At 41.7% G+C, this 27666-nt stretch overlaps 1 protein-coding gene across 12 annotated transcripts in view; it reads right to left on the minus strand.

The window, feature by feature from the left end:
• SEPTIN11 (septin 11) overlaps positions 1 to 27666 on the minus strand; it is a 211221-nt gene that overhangs the window by 170030 nt on the left and 13525 nt on the right. Inside the window, exon 1 of one of the 12 annotated variants that reach the window (XM_033914275.1) lies at positions 7279 to 7297. The exons of the other annotated variants lie outside the window; for them this stretch is intronic. Within the exon in view, the coding sequence (XP_033770166.1) occupies positions 7279 to 7281 (3 nt within the window). The 5' untranslated portion in view covers positions 7282 to 7297. Of the gene's footprint in view, positions 1 to 7278; positions 7298 to 27666 lie in introns of those variants that run through there. 12 annotated transcript variants of the gene reach the window in all.

Below are 27666 nucleotides of genomic sequence, written 5' to 3' on the forward strand. Positions count from 1 at the left end.
GATTCTGGAAGAATAACTTGATTTGAAGAGATCTGATGAAACGCTCGATGTTACAGCGAGTAATAAAGGGGTCATACCGAGAGGACGGGACAAACGATAAACCTTTATTTAGTACCGTTAGTTGCTCAGGGGATTTTCCACTTTGCCAAACCGCTGCAGCCTGAAGATTTGGAGACTGCAGCTCTGCTCAGCCATTCCTGAGGAAGGGGGTCTTCACCCCCGAAACGGAGTCCCGTAGGACGGATTGGTTATCTGCTGGCTGTACTTTTTCAGAGAAGCTAAGTACTTCCTATCGGCTTTGCATCGTTGAATTTGGACATCCGAACGCTTTGTTCGGGCCCCCTGGATCAGGGGTAGAGACTACCTATAGAGTGTGTTTTTGATTTTGTACAACACTTACCAGCACTTTTGTGTTATTTATCACTAATTCACACAGAGAGCCCTGGGATGTTTCACAGTTAACACCTTATTGGGTGTAAGCCAGTGGCAGCCGTTACTTCTGGGGGTTCCCGGAGGGAGGCTGTGTGACTGAGGGCTCTCTAAAAATCCTAAAAATTTATATATATTTTTTTAGTGTTCAGCAGCACTTTTCACTCTATAGGCAGCCTTTCCCTCTTATCTAGTTCCTTTTCTTTGGGGCTTTGGGAGACTACTTGTTTGAGTATTGTTATATCTCCCACTTTTCGGGTTTTGCTAGTATTCAGGTATTTTAGTGCAGCAGGTGATAGCAGGCAGGAAGGGGGAGGGGGGATCGCGGCCGGGATTATAGGACAGTGGGAGAGTGTGGGCATCTCTCCCGCTGTTGTGTTTTGGTGTTTGTTTGTTTTTACTGCGTTGACAGCGTTTTTTCTGTGCATGTGCCCATCGCTATCATCAGCGATGGGCATATGCAAAATTGGTGAATCTTCGCTGATGTCCACCAACCTCATTTGCATGCGCGATTTTTTAAGAATGTCTCGGGTTTTTAGATTCGAATCAAAATGGCTGCATTAGCAGACCATTGCTTTTTAACGCAGGTTTTTGAGAATCCTGGTCCAAGTGACTTGGCTAAGTCAGAAGAAGCGGCATGGGGTTTGAACCCACAACCTCAGGGTGCTGAGGCTTTAAGCTTTAACCACTATGCCACATTCTCCACTGTCTGGGCCATCAGCCAGTAATGTGTAGCTGGGTATGAATCCAACACAAACTGTGGGCAGCATTTAGATCAAGTCTATATAAAATATTAGGGATCCATAATTCTTTAATCATCTTAATGGAAAATCATGATATCACTGTTTAGAGCTGGTTTTGAATAAAGGCAGTTTATAACTGGAAGTAACAGATTTTTACTGTTTCACTTTCATCAACACATTCTTCCTCCTAAAAAAAAAAAAAAAAAAAATAGTAAAAGGATTTGATTTAAATCCAAATCAACCTCTTACAAGGGTATTCACCTCCCTTTTAGAAATTAGAGAGAGAGAGAGAGAGAGAGAGAGAAAAAAAAGGTTTGTTTACAATATGCCAAACAATAATCTCTTAGCAAAAAAGCCTCAGTCTCCTCAGTGCTATGTGCTGACTTTATATTTATACTTACCATAAACCACAGTTGGTATTCAAAAGGCGTAGGAAGAGCTGCTGTGCATTGGACTCATTTGAAACTAGTACAGTCCGAGTGCCTCAGGAATGCACATTTGTTACTACAGAGAAGAATTTACTATAGAAATGAGATGGAGTCCTACTATGCTGACGTTTTATGTAGGATTCCTATGAAATATAAAGAGCATATGGAGTGCACTACACATTCCAATCCAATTCTGTATGGAATCTCTCAGATGTATGCCAACACAAGTAACATAACATATAAACCAATGAGCTTTGTCAGTGACAAAGGTGAAAGTTAACACAGGAATAATGAAGCTCTATTGAATGTTTTGTTTTTTTTGCATTATAAGGAATGCAAGAGCACGATATAGACTTATGACAACGGGTGTGTGTGTGTGGGGGGGGGGGGGCAGTCATTGGAGACTCAGTCAGTATTTCTATATGCCAGGGGAAGATGTTGGTTGGAGAATTCGGGAAAGAGATGCAGTGAAATCTGTTAGGAACTGAAGAACTAGAACATCTATGAATTCTGTAAAACCAAACTGTTCCTTCTTGCAAAAAATAAATAAATAAATAAAGGCTTCCAGATATTTTTTTTTTTTTTTGGGGGGGGGGGGAAAGAAAAAGAAAAGTAAAAGTAAAATGAGTTTTGGAACTATTGTTAGTCAACGCTCAACTGAATTTAAACAAAAAAACTCGCTGAGCTTGACTAACCATAGGACCTTTTGAGGATCTGGGCAAAAGGGCTTAAGAATGCACGACGCAGTAGATCATATGGAAATCTGTTCTGCATTACAGCAGTTGTAAAAATGTATGCATGTGTCTTAAGATAACAGAAGGGGGATAAATAGAGCCAGCAAATTTAAACCAGGAGATTCTTGGTAGTAACATTAAACAAATCCTTATGTTAATTTGGCTGGACTGAATGTAGTGAGATGCAGCAAAATGTTAATGTTAAAAGATCTAAGGAAAGTATGGTCTCCACGCTCCATGTGAAGTCTGAAACAGTGGAGATACGTTCATTTCTGGTGCAAACTGATTCAGGACTAAAAACATGTGAAATGTATGGATGTTTAAATAAAAAACAAAAATGCAGCAATGGGGCTCAATCAAAACTTAAACACATCTAAAAACCCACCCAAGTAAGCATTTGGATGACCTAAAAGACAGGTTGTCCAAATGCCAATAATGAAACCAACTTTCTGGACGTGTTGCGAGACAGTTTATGCCTCTAGAGAATGACACTGTGACAAAATTCATCACCGTTTCTGTCCCCGTGGATAACCGCAGGAAATAATCCCACATCATTTTCTAGTGTCTATTTCAACCTCAGTCCTTCTACACCAGCATTATTCAAAGCAAAGCTTGTGGGTCAGTGGTTGTGGCCATTCATACTCTGACTCGTCCCTCTCTCCTTAAAGAATGACATGAAGATGGTTTCCCGCGGTTATCCGATTATCTGATTGGCTCAGGCGCCTTAGGCCCCACCAGTAGGCGGAGCTTTGGGACGGATGGGCCAATCCTGCCTCATTCCGTCGTTGGCTGCCTGCCGGACAGGCGGGTTTGGCTCCCGTCTGTCCGGCCAACTACATAAAGGTACGGGGAAGAGGGGTGGGGGTGTCGTGGGGGTCAGCCAGGGGGGTCGCGGGTTGGCTGGGGGGGCGGTCGGAGGTTCTTGGAGGAGGGCGGTCGTTGGAGGGAGGGGGGTTTGCGTCGAGGGCAGGAGGGCCTGGGATCCCTCCTGCCCGTAATGTAGTGCGGGGTGGGGGTAGGGGGTCGCCGTGGCCAGGAGGGTTTGGGCTCCCTCCTGGCCCGATATTGCCGGGGAGTTGGGGAGTCGGCGGGGCAAGAGGGCTTGGGCTCCCTTTTGCCCCGATCGTGTCGGGGAGGCAAGAGGGCTTGAGATCCCTCTTGCCCCGTTCGTGCCAGGGGTGCTGCGGTTGGCTGGGGCAAGAGGACGGGAGTGCGTGCGAGCGGTCCTTCAGGGTGGGGGTGCGGGTGGGAGCGCGTGCGAACGGTCCTTCGGGGTGGGGGTGCGGGTGCATGCGAGCGGTCCTGCGGGGGGGGGGGGGGGAATCGGACGTCGGGGGGGGGGGGGGGAACTATGTAAAAAAAATTTTGTACAACGCGCTCACGCATATACCGCACAAGGTTATGCACGGTTTGTAAAAACACGTATAACACGCGCGTTATATGCGTGAAAATACGGTATTCTTGCCTCACCTTTCCCCTGTCCTCCAGCACAACAAACCCCAAGCTTTATATACACAAATTCTCTAGTGAGGATCTAGTAAGGATCCTATTTCCATGCAGACCCTAACATTTGAAGTTCCAATTCACTTTCTTAGAGACTGCAACTACACGTGACAAAACTGCCTTGCTTATGATCCACACAATATCCCTCCTCAAACAGCCTTCATTCTGTGCAAGGCTCACCAGATTAACGAGTTCTTCATCAGTACTTTCAAAACTTCATTCCCCCTCCCCCACTTTCCTTCAGTCCCCACTACCCTGTCTCTGTGGTTTTGGAAAAAGGAAGAAACTGTTAAGAACATAAGAAATGCCTCCACCGAATCAGACCTTTGGTCCATCCAGTCCGGTGACCCTCACACGCGGAGACCAATCCAGGTGTTCCCTGTTTACGTCCTAGGTGTTCCCTGATGAAGACCCTATTTTCCCGTATCCCACAATGTGATTTTCAAGGAGGTGTGCATCCAACTTGCACTTGAATCCCATAATGGAGGTTTTCGTCACCACCTCCTCCGGGAGAGCATTCCAAGCGTCCGCCACTCGCTGTGTAAAACAGAACTTTCTGACATTAGTCCTGGGCCTGTTGCCCCTCAATTTCAGTCTATGACCTCTCATCCGAGTCACATTTGACATTTCACCTCCTCCATAAAAAAGACCCCCCCCCCCCCCACATACACTTTAGTGCAGGGGTGTCCAACCTTTTGGCTTCCCTGGCCGCATTGGCCGAAAAAATGTTTCTGGGGCCGCACAAACATGTAAATGCTGTAGCAAGACAGAGGAGGGAGCTGGCAAGATGGTAAACCCCCGGCGGCAGCAGAGGAAAACACTGCATCGCCCTCGACCAGGGCCACACAAAATACTTCACGGGGCCGCAGGTTGGACACCCCTGCTTTAGTGCTAGTCCTCATTCCCACCCAACTCCATGTCCCTGTGGCCATACCCTCCCATCACGTGCCTAAACCTATCACTCTCTAATGCTTCAAAACACAATCACTGGATCCTGTAAGCCCTGCAACCATCTCCTATCCCTCCTCCCCTTTGCATCCAAACTACTCAAATAAGCTGTTCAACTCTTGTTACATTGACTTCCCATTGTAGTTGATCATGCCAGTCTGTTGAAAAGGGGTGTCACAATAGAATGATGAAGAGTGAAAGCCATTTCCATTGACCTTTACACGGCAGGGTCAAAGGCCTTCACTCAATCTTGTTCCTGCTTGACTTATTGCTGCCTTTGACAATATCGACGACCATTTACTCTTAAGACACACTGTCCTTCCTCCTTCATTCCCAACTCTGCTCTCTTCATTCTCTTCCTACTAATCACTTAGCACTTCCAGAGGAGCCTCCTCGACAGCTTCTTATTAAAAACTGGTGGTGTTCTGCACGCCCTCAAAAATTTCATCTCTTCCCATTGGTTTTGGTCCCATTTTCGTAATAACGATGACTAGAGTTACCTCTATGAATCTAGTCTCCCAACCAGCAGCCACACCCAACTCTTAGGCCGCTTGTCCAAATATTGCCTAGCTGTTACCCAAAATTTCACATTTCCTTTTCTCTGCACCTCTGTGCATAACACTATGATTCTCGCATCTGCAGTGTCTCTCCCCTCTTTAGCACACTTGCCAAACATTACAATGACAGTGACTTCATTGATCACTTCAGAATCTGTCTCTTATATGCACTTCAGTCACCATGAAGATAGGATACTAGGCTATATGGGCCATTGTTCTGACCCAGTAAGGCTATTCTTAGGTTCTTATGCAATTTAGCTACTCCATCATCTTCTGCTTAGACCAGTGTTTCTCAACGCGGTCCTGGAGATCCCCTTTGCTAGTCAGGTTTTCAGGATATCCACAATGAATATGTATAAACTTGATTTGCATATACTGCCTCCATGATATGCAAATTTCTTTCATGCATATTCATTGTGGCTATCCTGAAAACCTGACTGGCAAAGGGGTACTCCAGGACCGCGTTGAGAAACTCTGGCTTAGACTACTGCAAGTTGCTTCTCATAAAATTCCCACTGCAGCATCTCTCATCACCAGTCTCTACAAAAATCACCTGTTTTAACTTGTTAATATAGTCCAAATGATGATGGTGAAAGATTTCTCTCTTCCTAGGTTACTTCTCTGGCTTTCCATCCACTTTCACATTCATTCCAGACTTCTTGCACTTACTTATGAGTGTCTTCATTCTGCAAATCCTCTGTACCTCTGTTCGGACCTGGATTCTGTTATTGATGTTTTTCATTTGCATTTTTATTATGAGTGGAGGACATTGTTAAGACTTGCTACTCAGGCCATATTGCTAATGGCATAATCAAACATTTTACATAAAATCAAAATTTTACTGCATATTTTCATTTCTAACTGTTTTTCAAGCAAATTTGCCATTTCCTTTCTCCTCCATTTCCAAACCCAGGCTTCACTTTTTCCATCTCATTTCAAAATTCCTTAAATAATCTTCCTGAACTGGTGGGAATATCATGCTACCTCTGTAGTCCAACTCAAATCCTACTTAAAAACTAAAGTTAATTCTCTCCGATAATAGCCTTATTATTCAACCAGTTGCTATGGCAACTACAGTTCATGTGCATCTCTGCTAGATAAGCAAGCTCTATAAGATATCACTAGTGTCTAGAAATGAGGCAGGTGTTAAATTGGTCATTAAAACAAAGAACACGGATCACTTTCAAATTAATCCAACCCACAATGAAATTATGTCATCAGAAAAAGGGGGTTTCTTTGGATCACAAAAAAATTATTATTTTACAGATTTTTTTAAAATTTCTTTATTCATTTTTAAACTGTTTTTCAACAAGTAATTCATTATACAATCATATACACTGTAATAATACTTATTAATCATACCTTCAATGAAATCAAACTATAACTTCACCCTCCCATCCTTCTTCCAATATAATCATATAATTTTATAAACATAAAATCATCCCACCCTCCCTCCCCCTTATACTTCAATAAACAAAAGGAGAGAAATAAATTAAATAATCAATTATAATCATTCCTTACAATAAATTTGTGAATGGCTCCCAGACCTCCATAAACTTTTTATAACTTCCTCATTGGATAGCTAATATTTTCTCCATTTAAAAAATATGGCACAATGAATTTCACCAAAAACTATAACTTAATCTATCATAATTTTTTCAATTTCTCGTAATTTGCTGGAGGTTTCTTTGGATCACAAAAATTTTTTTATTATTTTACAGATTTTTAATTACACATAAGTGTACAGATTAATATAATATAAATACAGATTAATATAATATAAATGACATCCTGCTCAAACCGTTAGTACAGACGCACTAACAAAATTAAAAACAGCTTAAGTTCAGCAACAGTTTTATTATTCCCCAAGGAAGTCTTGTTTTGGCTGAAACGCTCCTGACAAAGTGGAACATCGGGTGTTTACTGAGACACTTACCATGTTGGAACTGGAGCACAGCCATTTAGATAAGTGTTGCTGTTTCTTCCTGTTATATGCCAAAAGTTCTTTCTAGTTAGACACAAATAGAGTTCATGTATAAGGGTGGGATGGAGGTTTGACGTAAATTGACATATCCAAGATAAGGACCTGAAATAACATATATGTTATAAGATGTTCTATGCACTGAGCTGTTAACGCCTCTATATGATACTTCAACCTCCTAGTGAATTCATGTATATTTTCTGTAAACCGCTTAGAACCCAACGGATGGAGCGGTATATAAGAAATAAATTACATTACATTACATTATTTGGGAAATCAGGGCATCCGTACTAATGGTTTGAGCAGGATGTCATTTATATTGTATTAATCTGTACACAAGTTGATACACTTATGTGTAATTAAAAATCTGTAAAATAATTTTTGTGATCCAAAGAACCTCCTTTTTTCGGATGACATGATGATAAATTGGTAGCAGTCATTGCCTTCCCTGGCGGTAGTAGTTCCAGTTTTGAGGTTATCTCTCTAAAATTGTAGCTTAGCCATCTGTTTAAACAAAGGAGGCAAAAAAGAAGAAAGAAAAAACAAACCCCCAAACCCCCCAAAAACAAAAATAAAAACCCACTAGTCAGTCTTTTTTTTAAATTTATTTATCATTTTCAAACTTATAATCAAGTGTATTAACTTGTACAGAAAGAAGTTTAACATATGAACATATTCCATCAGGTTGACATTAAAACAACAGAAAAGAAAAAATATATGCAAACTTTACTCAAGTTCTACATTAGGATCCAAGATTAACAAAATGCGAGAAAATTAAGAAAATAGTCAATAATACAATACTATAGAGCTGAGGGCTAATGCCTATATTGATCTAAAGAGCTAATGATGTTCTTCCTTCAGACGAGATAATGCCAAAAAATTAGTTAACTGAAAAGGTTCATAGAAAACATACTTAATCTCACGGTGATTCACTATACACTTACAAGGGTGCCTTAAATAAAATGTAGCCCCTAAAGCTAGAACACCTGGCTTCAAAAGAAATTCACGTCGGCGCTTCTGCGTCTCACGTGAGAGATCGGGAAACATCTGGATTTTAAGTCCATGAAATTATTTTTGTCTGTTTTTAAAGAATAGTCTCAAAATCCATGCCTTATCAGTCTTGACTTTATTCCACCTATAGGTCTTACCGACATAGGAGATCTCTGCAGTTAGTATAGAAGAAAAATGCATCTTCAAAAATACTAAGTGATCCAACCTGTATTCCCACCTAACCAAAAAATCCTAAAAAAATAAAATAAAATTGCCTTAACATATGGGAAAGACCCATGTAAGGGTACACCAAGGCCATTTCTTACCACAGCTTTGTAAATATTCCAAGTTTTATCCAGGTAGATTTACCAAATAGGTACTATAGAAAAGTGCCTATTGGTATCTGCCCAATGAGAGTTATTTTATATCAGCTGTTAATGCATTTTTGTGGGTGGGGGACGGTTAGGCAGCCAGCTGTCCGAATGCCTAAGAGCAGCCAAAGTTATAAATTCATCACTGGTTGGGTCTAATGCCAATAAATCCAATGGAGACAGAAAACTAAAGCGTTCTCAGCATCCTCTAGATATCATGGGGAAATGATCTTTTTTAAAATCCTTTTGCTCTTCTTTCCCCTCTCCCAAACATACCATAGTGCTTGCTAGCAATTTCCATAATGGATGATTCAGCTTATCCCAATGTAATATTTTCAGAAAGTATAAATGTATGTATGAAATAATCCACATTCATTCACAGTCAATCCAGAAGCTTAGAACCATTTTACGTGAAACTTAAAAAAAAAAAAAAAAAAAAGGAATTAACATTTATTGCGACAAAACCAGGAATGAAATGTGAAGAGTGGGAACAAATATTTATCTTTAGAGCAAAAAGTTGTTTTCTTAAGAGGGAGTCACGATAAATTCTAAACAGCTATACGAGTGCCAAGAATTTGACATAAAAGGCATTCTCCTCCTCTTCTTAGCATTCCTAAAAACCACAAAATGTTTATATTTAGAAGATTAGTTCCTGCTGGCTCTGGTCACTTCTGTCACAAAACTGCTGACCAGTCCGGAGTTAAAGTACTGGCGTGATGAGGACCATATGTGCATTCCTTGCAAAACATTCCTTTAATGACAGCAATGTGACAAACAAGCTAAACTTTCCAGAGGCAGAATCAAATCTGAAACAGATGCGCAATTGTTTCTCCCCTCTGGAGGTTCAAACTACACTGGATGGATAAATATGCAAGAGGGTCATTATGAACTGGTGAGAGAACAGGAGCAGACATCAATCACTCTGCAACATTCACAAGGCCTCTGGGGTTAAATTCTTTACAAGACAGTGTATTTTGGGGGGCTCTTGCTGTCATTTTAAAATAAAAAGAGAGCAATCCCTGCTTGCTGAACAGGAAGCTTATTCCTATCTCTCTCTCTCTCTCTTCATAGAGAATCACTGTCTCCTGTATAAAAGGTGGGACCTCCTACAATAATTACTCAGTTTACCTTAGCAAAAAGGGCCGGGTCTCCGGAAACAATTCACAAAACAAAATACTACCTGAAAAGGGGGAGGGCGGTGTACAATGAAATCAGTTGGGAGCCAAGTTACAAGGATGTCTCAAAAGTAAGAGAGTTCTGAAAACTCACTGGGTCGTGCTCGTAGGAGGGAAGGAAAAACTTAAGTACTGCCCGTGAAAATCTCTCAGGATAGCAGTGGGTGGTGTGTTGTGTTATCATGGACTTATGAGGGGGCCGCTGAAAAGTTTTCAGCCCAATCAAGAAGAGAATGATGTGGAGCCATGAGACTTTCAAGAACAGTGTGGAATTAACTTGCAAGTTTCATGGCTCCACCTCATTCTCTTCTTGGTTGGGCTGAGAACTTTTCAGCGTCCTCTCGTATAACACACCCTTTACAAGGTTCAAAGTGGGATACAAAGAGACCAATCCGATACTTACCATCAGGAATTACAGGAGCATATACAGCATATTAATTAAAAAGAGCTAGTTTTAAAACTTAAGAGAACAAATGTGTGAAGTTCTAGTCTAAGGCTTAAAAATTTTATTTCTATTTGTGTCACCCATTCGATACAAAGATAGACTTGTTAGCCAAGTTGCACGCACATCTTGGCAGCATGTCCAAATTTGGGCGCTATATACAGAACCCAGGGGCTAGTGCCTCCTAAATAGGTGACAAGTGCTTCACGTTAACCCTAGCAGGCAACGTGCACACTAATGGCTACATTAACACATGCCCTGCATAAAGCTTTTTTTTTATTTTTAAAGCAAGACATAGGCTTGGCGCACAGGAAAACTCCCATGTTAAAATGCACTAAGCCCCGATTTCAGCACACTTTAGTAAAAAGGGCCCTACAATTTTCAAAATCACTGCATGACCCAAATGCTTGGCCAAGAGCCAAACTTTTTTATCTCGTTATAAAAACCAAAATATTTTTGTTCCATACAGAGGCAAGGAATTCCATAAACAGAGCCATAACAAAATGCTCAATTTCATGCAACGAAGATACCTTCAACAATTTATCCTGGGATATCAATACTGTATGTAGTACATAACATTTATTCTAACATGCCCAAAATGACGACTAATATGAAAACATCTAAAATATCATTAAAACATAATCCTCTACTTAAAAGGGACCAAATGGAGGGCATGCAAGATAGACTGATGGTTCCTATTTAACATATGCCTGTTACTTTTGCAACAACGGACGACGCTTTAAGCCGCAGGGCTGCTCATGTCCAGTCCTCGAGATCTACTGGCAGGCCAGGTTTTCAGGATATCCACAATGAATGTGCATGAGAAAGATTTGCCTGCATTGCCTTCTTGGTATGCAAATCTCCTCTCTCTCATGCATATTCAATGTGGATATCCTGAAAACCTGGCCTGCCAGTAGATCTTGAGGACTGGACTTGGGCAGCCCTGCTTTACGGTATTTTCAGAAGGGCCATTTCCATAATCAATCTTACTCATTACTAATGAATGAATTAGTGTAGACCAGTGGTTCCCAAACCTGTCCTGGGGGACCCCCAGCCAGTCAGGTTTTCAAGATATCCCTAATGAATATGCATGAGAGAGATTTGCATAACTGTCGCTTCCATTATATGCAAATCTGTCTCATGCATATTCATTAGGGATATTTTGAAAACCTGACTGGCTGGGGGTCCCCCAGGACAGGTTTGGGAACCACTGGTGTAGACAAAGCATTTTGATCCAAATAAATGACTTGTCTTAAGCTACTAAACTTACTTGCATCATCACTGAAATTAGCTTTTTCAAATCATCTAATTGCACAGACAGACTTCATCACCTCCTTTGGACAAATAACTGTGGACTCCACAATGATGCAGTTGAATGTTACTATATATGTGACTATCTATAGGAAAAGGATGACTAAAGTAGTGTGTCCAAAAAGTAGGAAATGGCTGATTTTTCAGGTCATGAGACTATGGGTAGTCTGAAAAAGTAACATATGATATAAATTTTTTTTTTTTGTTAAAGTTCAAAGGATGGGGCTAAGACTTGTATTTCAAATTGAATGCTCCAGCAGAATTCATTAAAACTTCACTTGTTTTGGTGACTTGTCACCTTTCCTTCTCTACTGCCAACTCCAGGCTATGTCCCTTCTCTTTTGCTACAACTTATACCTGGAACAGACTGCACATCAAGCTCCATCTCCAGTAGTATTCAAATCAATACTAAAAGCCCACTTTTTTGAGATTGCTTTTAACTCCCACTTGCTTATAAAGCATCCATGTCTGTTTTATTATTCCCTCTCTACTAAACTCTCTAACCTCATATTTGTCCTTTTTGACTGCTTGATTAGATTGTAAGCTCTACTGAGCAGGGACCACCTCTTGAATGTTCAGTGTACAGCACTGTGTACATCTAGCAGCGATACAGAATTAATAAGTAGTAGTAGTAGAGATAGTCACATTTTATAACAGTGATTCCCATATTTGTCCTGGGGAAACTCCAGTCAGTGGCTTAGTAAGGTGAGGGATGTGGCAGTGGTGCACCCCTGGTACTGTCTTGGGTCAGGACACTGACACCTCTCCTCTTCCCCCCCACCCGATGGGAGGGGGTCTCTAACTGTTGTCCCCTACTCACCTCTTCAAATCTTTTGCCGGCAGTGAGCAGCATTAGAGAATGACTTGGGAATGGGTTCCTGTGGTAAATTGTGGCAAACCACAGGAAATCCATGGGAACAGGAAATATTGCAGCCAGTTTACCACAGGAAAGGTAGCAAGGCCTTTTACCGCTCCATGAGAGGTAGAAAAACCTTGTTCCCATGGTATATTTAAAAAAAAAAAAAAATAAATAAAAAATGTGTGCCCAAGTCGGAATTGGCAGCTCTTCCCCAGCTCTCCTTGTGCCTATTTTACCTTCAGGAGCCAGACACACCATGATGAAGAATCTTCAGAGGCCTGCTCCAAGGCCTTCCTTCTGCCGAGTCCCTCCTTGAAGTAACTTCCAGTTTTGAAAAACCAAATCAAGGAGGGATTCGGTAGAAGGCAGGCCTTGGTGCAGGCCTTTGAAAATTCTTCTCCATAGTGTAGCTGGCTCCTGAAGGTAAAACAGGCATCAGGGATTAAGGTATAGAGATGCTGACCCGGAAGGGGAGGGGGGGTTGCTGCTGTACCTGTGTGTATCACATCCCCTTTTATCAGATATGTATTGTAAAATTTTATCAAATGTTACAAAGGAATGCATAAAGGAAGGAAGGGCTATTGACTCAATGAGGAGCATTGTATAAATTATTCATTCACATAGGCTCAATTTGCTCCGTGTATCTTGGGAGGGGGTTAAAGCAATAGAGGGCATAATCAAGAGAAACATCAAACCGATTCGAACGCATCGCGCTAGACGCCCAAAGTTGGCAATGGTAAAATGTCCATTCTTGAAAAAGAAGTCTAGAAGTTTTTTCCCTGAAAATCTATCTGGATGTCCAGGCCATTGATTGTCCAGACTCTCAGTAAGTCTCTTTATACCACATTTTCAACCCAAAATTTGTCTAAGTCCCATATGCCCAGAACAGGACATGGGAGGGGCCAGCATTGTGATGGACTGGCCACCCAGACATAGCAACAGAGCAGTGGGGCACCTTACAGGGCACTATTGTGAACTTCACAAAAAGGGTGCCAGATAAAACATCTCACCAGAACTCCTTTATAGGATATAGTAAACCCCCCCCAAAACCCACCATACCTACCTGTCTAAACCCCAATAGCCCTTATGGCTGCAGGTGGCACTTATATGGCAGTACAGTAGGGTTTTTGGAAGGATTCACATTTTCCACCATGAATGTAGTGGTTAGAGTGGCTTATGGGCCTGGGTCCTCCTCTCAATGGTTCATTAGCCCACCCCCCAGGCTACTTAAGACACCTGTATGCAGCTCTATTAGGCTTTCCTATAGCAGGTGCTGATGTTCCGGAGACAGGTAGGTATGTTTTTATGCTGATCTTTGTGGGGATGCGAGGTCAGTAATCACTGGGGGAGTATGTGTGAGTATTTACGTTGTCTCTGCGGTGGTTATCTGGTCACTTTGGATGCCTTTTTGGCACTTATACCTGCTTTTACCACATCTTAACTCACAATGTATAAGTTTCATCCAGGAAGTCTTGTGAAACATTTGATTATCCCTGCAGGACCACTAAGTCTAGGTCAGCCCACATCTCACCGAAATACTGCCCTAACCACTCCTCCAGATATGCCCCCTTTAGCTCTGGGAGCACAGCAGCATTCAGAGGCCTAAAAATGTCCCTGGATAAGTCCAGAAAGTTGGTTTGATTATCGGCACTTGGATGACCTCTCTTTTAGGTCGTCCAAGTGCCGACTTCAGCGAGTTTTTAAAGGCGTGTTTAAGTTTTGATTATGAATAGAGAATGACACGGTGACAAAATTCATCACCGTTCCCGTCCCCGCGGATAACCGCGGGAAACCATCTTCATGTCATTCTTTAAGGAGAAAGGGAAGAATCAGAGTATGAATGGCCACAATCACTGACCCGCAAGCTTTGCTTTGACGAATGCTGGCATAGAAGGACAGAGGATGAAATAGACACTAGAAAATGACATGGGATTATTTCCCGCGGTTATCCGCGGGGACAGTGATGAATTTTATCACCGTGTCATTCTCTAATTATGAACCCCATAGTAATCACTTCTGGTCCTCCAGGTATTCAAGCTAGTTCTAATTGTCATAAGATAGATTCATTAGAAAAATACTAAAACAAATACTAAAACTCTAGCTATTTGTGGCACATCAGTGAATACCATAGCTTTAAAAGTGCAGCAGACAAGAAGGCCAGTTAACATGAGTTTTCAAGAGCAGATATATCTCTTCTTTGAACCTCCAGTATAGAGGAAGAGGAGTTTCTCTCCAACGCTTGCCAAAAACTGGTAGTCTCAGCCAACTTTTGCTAATTGCTGTTCTGACAGTTCATCCCCAATGCTCTCTTTTTTTCCTTCCCTATGGTTACTTTACTATCTGTAGTCTGGCCACTCGTTCACCAGTTCCCTATCCAACCACTACAGTTTCTATGACCCTGTGAGCTTGAGCTTCATACTCTACATAGTACATTCCTCCCTCCTTATTTGCGGTTTCGGCACCCGCGGTTTCAACTATTCACAGTTTTTGGTGCCGAGATCCCTCCCCCCTAGTGAATCGACCTTACCTGGTGGTCTAGCGGTGATGCAGGGCAGAAGCGATCTTCCTACACTCCTGCCCCATGCAGAGCAGTCATCAAAAATGGCTGCTGTGAGTTCCCATGGTCTCACGAGATAATGGGAATTCACAGCAGTGTCATGCTCACTCTCCACTCCCAAACATACCCCTATCCAGAAAATAATTTTTTTTTTTTTTTTTTTTTGACAAACAGTGCACATGCAAATTACCAAATTTACCACTTTGGCGCATTCTGTGGTAACTTTTAAGTTGCAATAAGCAAACAGTGCTTATTGCAGCTTAAAAGATTCCACAGTGCTAGGTAATCTGGATGTCAGAAGGAAAAGGAAAACAAATTGCTAGATTAAGAGAGGATATAAACCAGATTGAAAGTGCTGGCAAGTGCAAACAAGCTAGATAAAGAATTTACCAAAAATAAAGGCAACAATTCTTTTATTTTAATGTTTAAAGTTCTATTTACACAGCTGGAAGACAATAACTTCTCTAATTTGCTTATCTTATTTTCAATAACAAAAAGAGAATGCAAATAGGAATCAAAGTTATGAAAAGTGTTTCCTTCCCATGTATCCACAGAGATTTGTTGTTGGTTAAAGAGTGGATCCTATAATATATTCAATGACCTTCTTCTTGGAAGGGCATGGTGCATTTCAAAAGCTTGTTGGAAATCTTTTAATGACATTTTGTTCAGCTGCTTAAAAAAACAAACAAACCTAAACCTTACAAAAACTGTGCCTGAAGAGCAAAAATCTAAACTAAAACCTCCTAAACCCATAAAAATACAAATCAGGCAGGGAAATACTCATGAAGATCATATTTTCATATTGTTCCTCCATTTTAATAAATTATGGTCCCCTTTTACAAAGCCGCAATAGAGGCAATGTAACATAGAAACATAGAATATGACGGCAGAAAAGGGCCAATGATCCCTTCCACCCTTGAGAAACTATCCTCTATCATACTTCAATAGCGACCATCAAAACTATCCGCTATCATACTTCAGTATCCTCTATCATACCCCAATAGCGACCCCACATGTTTGTCCCATCATTTCCTGAAGTTGAGAGTGCTACTAGCCTCGACTACCTGACGTGGAAGACCATTCCATCTATCAATCACTCTCTCAGTAAAGAAGTATTTCCTGGTGTCCCCATGGAATCTTCCTCCCCTAAGTTTTAGCGGATGTCCTCTTGTCACTGTGGGACTCGTAAGAGTGAAGATTTCCTCCTCCTCCTCGATGCGGCCCGTTATGTACTTGAAAGTTTCTATCATGTTCCCCCTTTCTCTGCGCTCCTCGAGCGAGTATAAGCGCAGACTGCTCAGACGATCTTCATATGAAAGATCTTTAAGTCCCGAGACCATCCTTGTGACCATTCTCTGAACTGACTCAATTCTCTTCACATCCTTTTGGTAATGTAGCCTCCAAAACTGGATGCAGTACTCCAGGTGCAGTCTCACCATGAATCTATATAATGACATTATAACTTTGGGCTTTCGGCTGATAAAGCTTCTTCTGATGCAGCCAAGCATTTGTCTAGCCTTTGCCGAGGCTTTCTCCACCTGATTTGCAGCCTTCATGTCTTTATGGATGATTACTCCCAAGTCCCTTTCTACTTCAGTTTTTGCTCTGACATAGGAATTCTATGGGTATCAAAGCATTTATCTTGCTGACCCATGGTAGAAACGCGACTTTGTAAAAGCCAGCGTAAATGTGTAGTGATGGTAACTAATGGTAAATGTTAGTGGAAAGGTACATACGTATAAAAACACCTTTCCCAATTCCTTATGATGAGGAACAGAATTGTGGGATACTTCAGTACATAGCAACATTTGCTTAAGAGGGCAATTTTATGAACAGGCACATGCTTGTGTTGAAAATTTAAAGAAAGGAAAATATGTATATGCTTGCCCTTTTAATGATACCTCATTGGCAACACAAACACTACTTTGCCAGTATTTTACACACTTTTTAAAAAATTTATATTTCTCATAAACAGACTACAAGGCCTGAAGGCTATTGAAGTGTATGTTCAGATACTATAAGTGTTTTTCTGTCCCCAGAGAGCTCATAATTTAAGTTTGTATCCAAGGCAATGGAGGGCATTGTTCTCTCTAAGCCAAGCAGGAGTCCTCCATCTACACAGGCTTGCCAATGGGTGGTGCCATTTCAAAATCACATTTTAAACAGTGAAGGACAGGCAAGTTATGCAGAACTCCAGGGAACCTGCCTGTCCATAGTGACTGAAAACATACCACCCCCTACTGGTAGCAGTGCAATTAGAGGACATTGGCTCAGCTTGGAGGCAACAGTAACAGAGGGTTAAGAAATTTGTCTCAGATCAAGGAGCTGCAGTGGGATTTTCTCCTCAAATCAGAAACTTATATTTAGGGTCAGGTTTTTACATATTTACTCCAGGCAATTTTAGAAATTAGCATTCCTACATGCGTTTTTTTTCCTATACAGAAGTGCTGTAATGTTAATTGCAGCTGGTATAAATCTGACTACGTGGAAAGAAGTACTACTACTGCTTTTTTTTTTTGGGGGGGGGAGGGGTCTCATACGTGGCCCTATTTAAAGGCTATTAATGAAGTCTATGTTGAGCTCAAGTGATGCCAATAGCCTCAAATATGAAACTAAAGAAATTAAGCACAAAAGCAAAAAATCTGCAAAATTTTTAAAAAATATAGCTAATGTCCATACTAGGTTCATGAGTTTCTAACATCTGATCATGACTGGCAAGTTTGTAATACAGATGGTGGGCACATGAAAGCCATCTATTATCTGCAGGTTACCAGACATTTTGTCAACAGGTTAAAACAATTTACAGAAGACAAACCTGTGTTCATTTTAAAGGCATTTTCCCCCCTCAAGAGACTGGGTGGTAGAAACCTTTGCTTACGCTAGCATTTTAAACTTTGCTGTTCTACATTCAGTTCATCTTTGGTGGTCTTTACTTAGTAGTTGCATTATGCCAGGGGTAGGCAATTCTGGTCCTCGAGAGCCACAGACAGGTCAGGTTTTTGGGATATCCACAATAAATATGCACGAGATAGATCTGCATCTCAAGGGAGGCAGAGCATGCAAATCCATCTCATACATATTCATTTTGGATATCTTGAAAACCTGACCTGCTTGTGGCTCTCGAGGACTGGAATTGTCTACCCCTGCATTAGGCCATAAGTTATACCCTGTATCTGATAAGGCTGGTCTCTCTCTTCTTAAGATTCTATATCAGCGTGATCAGGATGATCGGTGAAGCAGCTTTTATTTTAACTTGGCTCTAAGACTAAATTAGTACCTTTTCACAGGAGCAAATACAGAAACTAAAGCAACTTTAAAAGTGCATGATCCATCTCTTGGTGTTTCTAATTTGTCTGCTTGGTCAATCAAATTCAATTTCTGCAAGTCCTGTGAGGTCAATTCAGTTTGTCGACATACTGCCACTGGTCATTATTTTGGTTCTGTGAGTATATACTAAAGGAGAATTCATGGTGGACAGCTGAATAGACGGTCCCCTAATTGCTCCAGGTTTCAGTAGCAGATATAGGGTTCTCTAACTAAAAAGCATTAACATGGAAGAAAACACTGCAAACGTGTTAAGAGTGTTTTGTGATATATTTCCCGATTAGCACATACAGTGTTCCCCCGGTCGTTCGAGGTCGGCGGTTCGCAGTTCCAGTCATTAGCGGTATTTTCCGACCACGAACCGCCGACAAGGAGAGGGCAGTGGAAGAGGCAGGAAAGATCCGGAGCGTCGGCGAGTGCAGGAAATCACTCGCGGTATGCTCCGACCGCCTCTTCCTGCACTAAGTCGGGCCTTATCCAATCAGGAGCTGCTTTGACACGCAGCTCCTGATTGGATAAGGCCCGACTTAGTGCAAGAAGAGGCGGTCGGAGCATACCATGAGCGATTTCCTGCACTCGCGGCGCTCCAGCTGTTCTCCTGCTGCCCTCTTCAGTCTCCCCCATGAAAAACCATATTCGCGGTTTTTCAAGATTCACGGGGGTTCCTTGAACGGAACCCCCGTGAATATCGGGGGGAGTACTGCACTAACCAGATAATGCAGACTTAACACAGGAGCACTTAGGTACCATTTATAGAATCAGGGCCTAATAGTGCCTAAAGTGGTCTTAGGCGCCAATAGGCATTGAGTCCTTAGGTACACTGCCATTTAGGACAAGATTTTCATAGCCTAAATCAAATCATACTCAAAATCCACCCTGAATCTGCCTCTAACCACACATACTTGCTGGTAGATGCTTTGGTATAGACGTCTGATCTCGAAGTGGTAGGTGCCTACCACCTAATTAATTTTTTTAAACGGATATTTAATTGGGGGGGGTTGTTTTTTTCTAAATACTACTTCAATTATCAGCACCAATAAAGCCAATTAAGAAAAGTTAGGCGCCTAGCTAGATCAGTTCACTATGCCTAGACACCTCACTTTAAGTGTCATTTATAGAATCTAGGCCTTACTGCTTCCTAAATAGGTAAATGCTCCCATATTAATTATTTGCAATTGTCATGCACTAATGACATTCGCACACAACCTGCAAATAGAAAAAAAAACACTCCAAACAAATCATTTTACTGTCTCATTAAATATAGGCATAGTGCATTTCAACACAAGAATTTCCAGTGCACTAAGCCCATTAACACATATGAATAAAAAGGGCCCCATAATTAATAGTCTTACTTCATGATTATGGAATTTTACTGTGACACCTCTCACTATTGCTATTTTCTTAAAACGTTCATTCATTTGAAAACGGTTTGAGAAACATTATAAAATGTATTGAACTTTCCCAGATAAAGTGCAAAACATTTAGGGCTCCTTTTACGAAGCCGCTTTAGCGTGCGTAACTTAACCACGCACTAACCCCCGTGCTAGCCGAAAAACTACCACCTGCTCAAGAGGAGGCGGAAGTGGCTAGCGCAGCCAGCAGTTTAGCATGCGCTATTACGCGCATTAAACCGCTAACGCACCTTCGTAAAAGGAGCCCTTAGATTAGAGCTGTATTTTGAATAAATTTAATTGTGATTAAATAAATTTAAGAACAATTAATTTCACAGTTGAAGAATTTTAATTTTCCACTGCAGCTCTTTGCGACTGGCAATTCCGGTCCTCAAGAGCCACAGGCTGGTCATCTTCTCAGGATATCCACAATAAATATGCATAAGATAGATTTGCATCTCAAGGAAGCAGTGCATGCAAATCCATCTCATACATGTTCATTGTGGATATCCTGAAAACCTGACCTGCTTGTGGCTTTCGAAGACCGGAATTACCTACCCCTGCTCTAGTCTATCCTGCCTCCTCTGACATCACTTCCTGGTTCTGTAAGGGTTGGAGGGAAAGCTTTGGAGTAGACTGCAGGCAGCATACATGTAATACTGCCACTGCTGGGGATCAATAGAAGACTACCTTAAAGGTAGACCAGCATGGGGGGGGGGGGGGGGGAGGAAGGGACAGATGCCAGATCACTCCAAGGACAGGGTAAGGAATAAAAACAGCAGAAGAGAAGACAGAAGATACTATAACATGATTTTAAAAAATGAATATCAAATTTAAAAAAAAAAAAAAAATTGTGATTAATACATTAATCAGAGTTAATAGCAATTAACCTGCAGCCCTAATTTAGGAATCCATACAAAAATAAAATCTAGCAAAACAAAATTATCTCAATCCCCAAGTACATTAAGCAAACATCTGTACTGTTTTATCAATCTTTCGAAGAAAGGAAGACCCATGCACTTTATTCCCTTTCTTATCCTACCACACGTCCTGCTGTCCAATACCATATTCACCTACTGTGGTGGCTGCATAGGAAGAAAAAAAAAATTTGTAAAGAAAGCAAGGCATATTCTCTAAATAGTTCATGCAAGTTGAAAGCTTGGGTGCTTTTAAAAGGTTTGGGACTACAATTCCCATAATCCCACATGCTCCAAAGATACAAGGGCTGTAAAGGCTGACTCAGCAAAGCTCCAGATGGGTCGCTAGTAATTAATCCTACTTTTCTAGTAGGACAGAAAGGTATTTAACAGGAAGGATGGAGAGAGACCCCTGGCAGAGAAGGTGGGAAGCCCTGTGGACAGTTGGGATCGGAGATGACTTTTAGTTTAAAGGCAAACACAGAGAGAAAGAGAGATTAAGAGGAGTCATCAGGAGAGTTTACATGGGAGTGTGGCTCAGTCCTACCCCTAAGCAAGAGGGGAAACCCCCAACTAGGGTAGAGCAAATCTTCCCTGTGGTCTCCTCTCTACTTTCCCTCCCTGTCCCACTCTTACAAGGACCTCTTCCTGGGATCTAGTTAGCCCTTTACCCATTTCTTTGTGTTATGTGTCTCTCTCTCTTTGTAAACAGGATCTGGCAAGGAGTGCATAACAGAAGCCAGTTAAAATCAAAGCCTTAGGCAATCACTTTGTAAAAAACACAATAGCAAACTCTGCAGTACAAACAAAACCATTAACGACTCTTTAAAGAAATGCACACTAGGCCATCAAGTACATAAAACCCCATCAGTTATCACAAAATCAGCAACAGTTTCCACCTTACTCAGACCAGGGCTACTCACTGCCTGCAGCTCATTTTAACTGTTAGTTCCATCCACCCCTCTCCTTTTCAGACAAACCTTCTTCCTACAGACTTTGAAAGGGTTGTCTGTTTCTTCATGAGCTCCGAGTAGACAATTTGAACAAAACAGAGAGTTTAATGAGCCATTTTAACATTTCCCTCTCTTTTCCCATAAACAGGAATTAAACTAGGGGGATGTCTTTCCCCTCTTAATATTCTTTTTGAATACTGCCCGTCTACAATCTTATTCTAACAATCACCTTGATAAACAACTTTAGCATTTATCCCTCCTATCACACAAGACAGTCAGAATAGGGGGTGGGGCTCCTCCTCAAGACAAACTTTTGGAACACTGCACTTTTGCAGCCTTACTCAAGACAGGCAGAATAAAGATTTAAACTAACCTGGCCATTTCCTTCTGGTTCTATCGCAGTCAAAAGTCCGCCATGAAGGGATTAAAACTTCCAAATCGGGCTTGGGGGAATCCTAGCCAGTCAGGATTCCAGGACATATGTAATGAATATGCATGAGATAAGATTTGCATACCAAGGAGCCGGTGTATGGGAATCACTGGCACAGGAGTTTCCCAGCCACACCACATCACAATCCATTAAAACAGTGGTTCTCAACCCTGTCCTGGGGGGGGACCCCCCAGCCAGTTGGGTTTTCAAGATATCCCTAATGAATGTGCATAAGACGTATTTGCATGCCTGTCTCCTCCATTACATGCAAATCTCTCTCATGCATATTCATTAGGGATATTCTGAAAACCCAACTGGCTGGGGGTCCCCTAGGATAGGGATTGAGAACCACTGCGTTAATAGATCAGAAATGCTATAGTATCAGAAACAAAAAGATCCTCTGGCGTCCTCCAGATTAAAATGTATCTGCAATCTGCATAGCAACATTGTATTCATCTCTCAGAGTGAACTAGAAATAGCAGAGCCTTTTTGCCATTCCACATAGGTTCACATATTTATTTATTCAGTTTTCTATACTGTTCTTCCAGGGTAGCTCAGAACAGTTTGCATGAATTTGTTCAGGTACTCAAACGTACAGTGGTGTGCAAAAGTCCTGTATCACTTAGCTTAAAATGCATCAAACAAGTCCTGTAACCATTTGTTATGTATTATCTTGTTTAATTTTCCATTCTACTATCGTATGTTCAGTATTTGATAAAGATGTGCCTTTAAAATACATTTAAATAAATTTTCAGTCCAGAGAAATTTTGTTGAACATTGACAATGATAATGTATTGTGCTCGTATGGCTGTACGATATTAAATTGTAGTAACAGATTCTGTTATATTACTATTATTTTAACATTTATTTCTATAGTTAGCCCCAATATTTGTTTGGCCAGCCTTTGGACCAGCTTCACCAGATGCTCCTGGGTGATAATCCTCTTCCAAGCTTCAATTAGCTCTTGCTGGTTGTTGGTTGCTTTCTTGATATTTCCAGTGACAGCTTGTGCCACGGGTCCTCCATTGGACTGAGATCTGGCAACTGAGCAGGCCAATCAATTGTCTTCACTCCCTTCCCTCTCATCCGTTTGAGTAGCGTTTGTTCAATGACATGGTACATTATCATCTTGAAAGAAGTACAGTACCCTCCCCCCCCCCAAATTCACGGGGATTCCATTCCAGGAACACCCGCAAACTTTAAAAAAAAAAAAAAAAATGTGATTGCGGTTTAGGAGCTGATTGAAGGCAGGGGAGGGCAGCTGGGGCGCCGGTGGGTGCTGAAAATCCATTCTCGGGAGCTGCTTTGGCACGCCAGATAGCGCGTCGAAGCAGCTCCTGATTGGTGTAACCATGACGTTAGTACCAGGAAGAGGCGGTCGGAAAATACCACAAATTACCGAGTCCGCGATTCGCGAACTGTGAATTCGTGGGGGGGTTTTACTGTAATCACCAGGAAACAAGTTCTCTGCTGAAGGCGATATGCGTTTCTGCGGGATTTCAATGTACTTCACTGCATTCACTATGCCTGCTACAATGTGAAGCCGACCAACACAACTTGCCGCCATACATCCCCATACCATGACCTTTGTAGGAAGCTTAACCGACAGGTTAATGCATTCAGGATTGAATTCTCCTGGATATCTGCGTACCTATATTCTGCACGGATCACCCAAGATGCAGAAAGTGCTCTCATCACCAAACAACACCTCCTCCAACATCTCCTTTGTCCACTTGCCGTATTGCACAGCCCATGCCATTCTTTGCTACAAAGTCAGTAATGGCTTTTCCTACTTTTACACCCTCTCAAACCAAATTCCAAGCACCTATGCCTAACTGTGCTTGTACTAACCAAGGCTGAGCACTTGTTCTGCCATTCTCTCAGCAGCAACGGACATCAGCTTCCTATTGCCAAGAAATGTGCGTCTCAACACTCGATCTTGTCTGTAACTTGTCTGTCTTGGTCGAAGTGAAGCACTGTCCATCCTGTGCTCCTCCTGTCCCCTCCTTCTTCTGAAGCGCCCTGATCACTGTACTTTGATTGCATTTTACTCTCTGTGCAATCCGCCTGCTGGAGTACCCTTCTTCGCCAAGAACCACTATTCGAACCTAGTTTTCCTCCGACAAGAACTAAAATTTGGACTTCATTGCTATTGATGTTGCTGGTCAATCAGTTTGAATGATTCCAGTTGCAGGAATCTCAGAAATGTATACTTCCCACCATGTAGCGATGCTTAATACTAACTGGCTGCAAAAATATCACTTTTGATTTGCGAATTTCGATTCAAATTTTCACATACTTTTATTCCTGTTGTCAAAATCATTCTGATCAATCCGATGTAACTGAATAGTCACCGTTATCAAGGAAGTACCAGAAATTGCATGATATTACATGGACTTAAACTTTTCAGACAAAATTATGTTAACAGAGTCTCAAATGACTAAATACTTGGATTTCACCATGTGATGCAGGCCTTTTGAACACCACTGTAATTCCCTGTCTGTCCTGGTGGGCTCACAATCCATCTAATGTACCTGGAGTAAAGGGGGAGCAGCTAACCTGCCCAAGGTCACAAGGAGCAGCCCAAACTTATTTCTATCTTACACTACCAGTTTCAATTTTCTGTGTCACAAGATGCTACAGCTACACCAGGGATCTCAAAGTCCCTCCTTGAGTGCCGCAATCCAGTCGGGTTTTCAGGATTTCCCCAATGACTATGCATTGAAAGCAGTGCATGCACATAGATCTCATGCATATTCATTGGGGAAATCCTGAAAACCCAACTGGATTGCGGCCCTCAAGGAGGGACTTTGAGACCCCTGAGCTACACCAATATGACCACCTCCATCTGGCGGCTAAGAGTTTGTATTACTAAGAGTCGATATTACTAATCATGTACCATTCACGATCTGGGCCATGGCTTGAAAAGAGATCATGCTGAACACACAAAAAGACAGTCTTCTCTCTCTACTTCAGGTCTTCTTATGCACGTAGTAGGAAAAAGAAAATCCTGAATGTTTTTAGATAGCCTGTTCTGCTTCTATACTGCCAAAGAAAGTCAAGGTGCTGTTGTTCTGTTCATCAGCAACGAAAATGGAGAACATTTCTTCCAGCAATGGGGAGAAAGTCCAGAGGCACATCTTATTTTAAAATTAGTTATAAAAAAAAAAAAGAAAGAAAGAAAATAGATGCCGATACAAAAACTAATATATTCTTATATTAAATGACGACAGGCACTAGAGACATGAAAGCTCCGACTCAGTAAAAGATCAATTTATGCAGTACATTATACCACAGTGACTGCTGCATGTTGCTTTAGAAGGTGGAAAGTTCATGCTGATCGGCCAACCACAACTTATATGCTGAATGCCATAACTGAAGGAGGAGAATGTGCTTTCATGTTGCTTCTTAATGAAAAACGTTTGAGGGAAAACCAACAAGTTTCTTAGTAACAGAGAAACTTCCTTTATCTCATTAAGTGCCATCAGTTTTGGCTGAGAACAAAAGCCAGAGGTATTAAGATTGCGTCCCATTTCGTGCCTATGGGGGAAATGCTTAAAAATTATACTATTGAATTTTACTTGTGGGGAAAATGATGACCTGTTGTCACTTAACAGGAGAGAGTGAAATCCATTACTGCCATGCTATGTGCAAAACTAACCCATTCAGAGACATGTCAAGCTCATTAAGGCAAAATATACTTCCCGCTTCAAATCTGATTTCATTTGGTTAGCAAGATCCCAGCATTTGACTACTTCTTCCTGTTCTAGTCTAATAGCACAGTCAAAATAAAAATTAACTAAACTAATATTCCCTACCAGGCTCTGAACACTGTCCCCCTTCCCTGCCAGGCTCTGAACACTATCCCACTTTCCTTCCCTGTACCCTCTTCCTCCTAAAAAGAGCCAACCTCATCAGTGATGTCACAATGGCTTGATTGTCCCGTACTCTCCTCTACCCTCTAACCCAGCCAGCAGATTACTGGTAACCATTCACCTTAACTTAAACCACCTAGTGGTAGGCCGGGACAGGAGAGATCCCTCCCGTCTCCTGCCCTGGACGACACTGGCGGTTGCCGCCCTCCCTCCTTCCCTCCCTCGCGTGCCTGTTTGTTCCCTGGTGGGCCGGTGTGTGTCTCACGCTGAGATCCTCCAGAAGATTGTAAAGGTGGGTAGCCGGCGGTGCACCCGGGCCGGTGCACAGCAGCGAGCTTTTCGTGCTGCCGGCTGGCCCTGCGCCGCTCCTTGATGGGCTGCCGTGAGAACCACAAATCCCGTGAGAACTTGCGGCGGCCTGTCGGGGAGCGGTGCGGGGCCGGCCGGGAGCACGGGGGGCTCGCTCCTGCATGCCGGCCGGGGTGCGCCGCTTGTAACTTACCTTAAAATTCTATTGCTCAACGGTTCCTCCTTTCTGCAGCTATTCCTATCTCTCTTCTTTTCTACCTTTCTAAGTCCTTAGATCAATGTAGTCTTGTTAGAATGTTTATTTTCTTATTTTTTTCTTCTATTTCGATTTCTTACTTTTATTACTCAACTAATTGTTATTTTTCCAGTTACTTCAGTTAGATTGTGAGCCTTTGGGACAGTAAGGGAATTCCTAAGTACCTATTCTTTATTTATTTATCTTATTTTTATTGTATCCTTTAATGTATATTTCTCTGTAAACCTATATTACTTATAATTTTAATGTACACTATTGTCTATTTTCTGTAAACCGCTTAGAATCCTAACGGAGTTTAGCGGTATATAAGAAATAAATTACATTATAGTACTATTGTATTAGCTCATTGTGGCGTACCACATTGACATTTTCATGGCTTGAGACACCCCCCTCCCCCACTGCTTGAGTAGAGCTGGCTGAAACCATCTCTCAAATTTTGCACTTCACGTAAATATACTAGCATTAACCAGGAAAGCTGTGCTGATTTCATCTCATATTTCCAACACTACCCCAGCTTCTTTTTTCCCCCCTCACCATTAGATGCTCACAATCCCAAAATGACCACATTAACAAAATGTTAATGCATGATTTCCATGCACCGAGGAACATTACTGCACTTCACTAATGTAACTTCCTGTTCATGGAAAGGAGCAAGCATAAAAACCTCATTATTTGCATCCTCTCTTAAAATACACCCATATCATCCAATGCACCATAATAAAATGTTAATGTAGTCCATGGTGAATACAACGTGATATTCCAAATGACTGAAACACAATTTTCATCCATTGCCAAGCCAGGCGAACGGCAAAAAGCATGCTCCACAATTACAGAATGAAAAGATTCCATTCACTGGGTGAGTAAGTTCAAATGTAAAGCTTCCTGCCACCCATATTCTTCTTCTATTGCTCTTGATAAATATGTTTATCTGCTGTATGTACTCGCATAAAATCTAATGTACCCTCAGTTTGACAGTATTCATTAAAGGAAGTTTACAGTAAAAGAAAAGCACTTGGAGCAAGGCTCACGTATGCTTTCCTAGCCCTCTGTCTTGCGTCTCTGTATGTGTTTTGTAAGTTTGTTTTGCGTTTCTCTCTTTATGGGCTGGTATGCCTGTGTGAACATATTCCTGCTTAAATGAGAATGCTTGTCAGCATGTGTATTTATATTTGTGTGCCTGTGA

Source organism: Geotrypetes seraphini, chromosome 1 (assembly GCF_902459505.1).
Source record: "Geotrypetes seraphini chromosome 1, aGeoSer1.1, whole genome shotgun sequence".
NCBI lineage: Eukaryota > Metazoa > Chordata > Amphibia > Gymnophiona > Dermophiidae > Geotrypetes > Geotrypetes seraphini.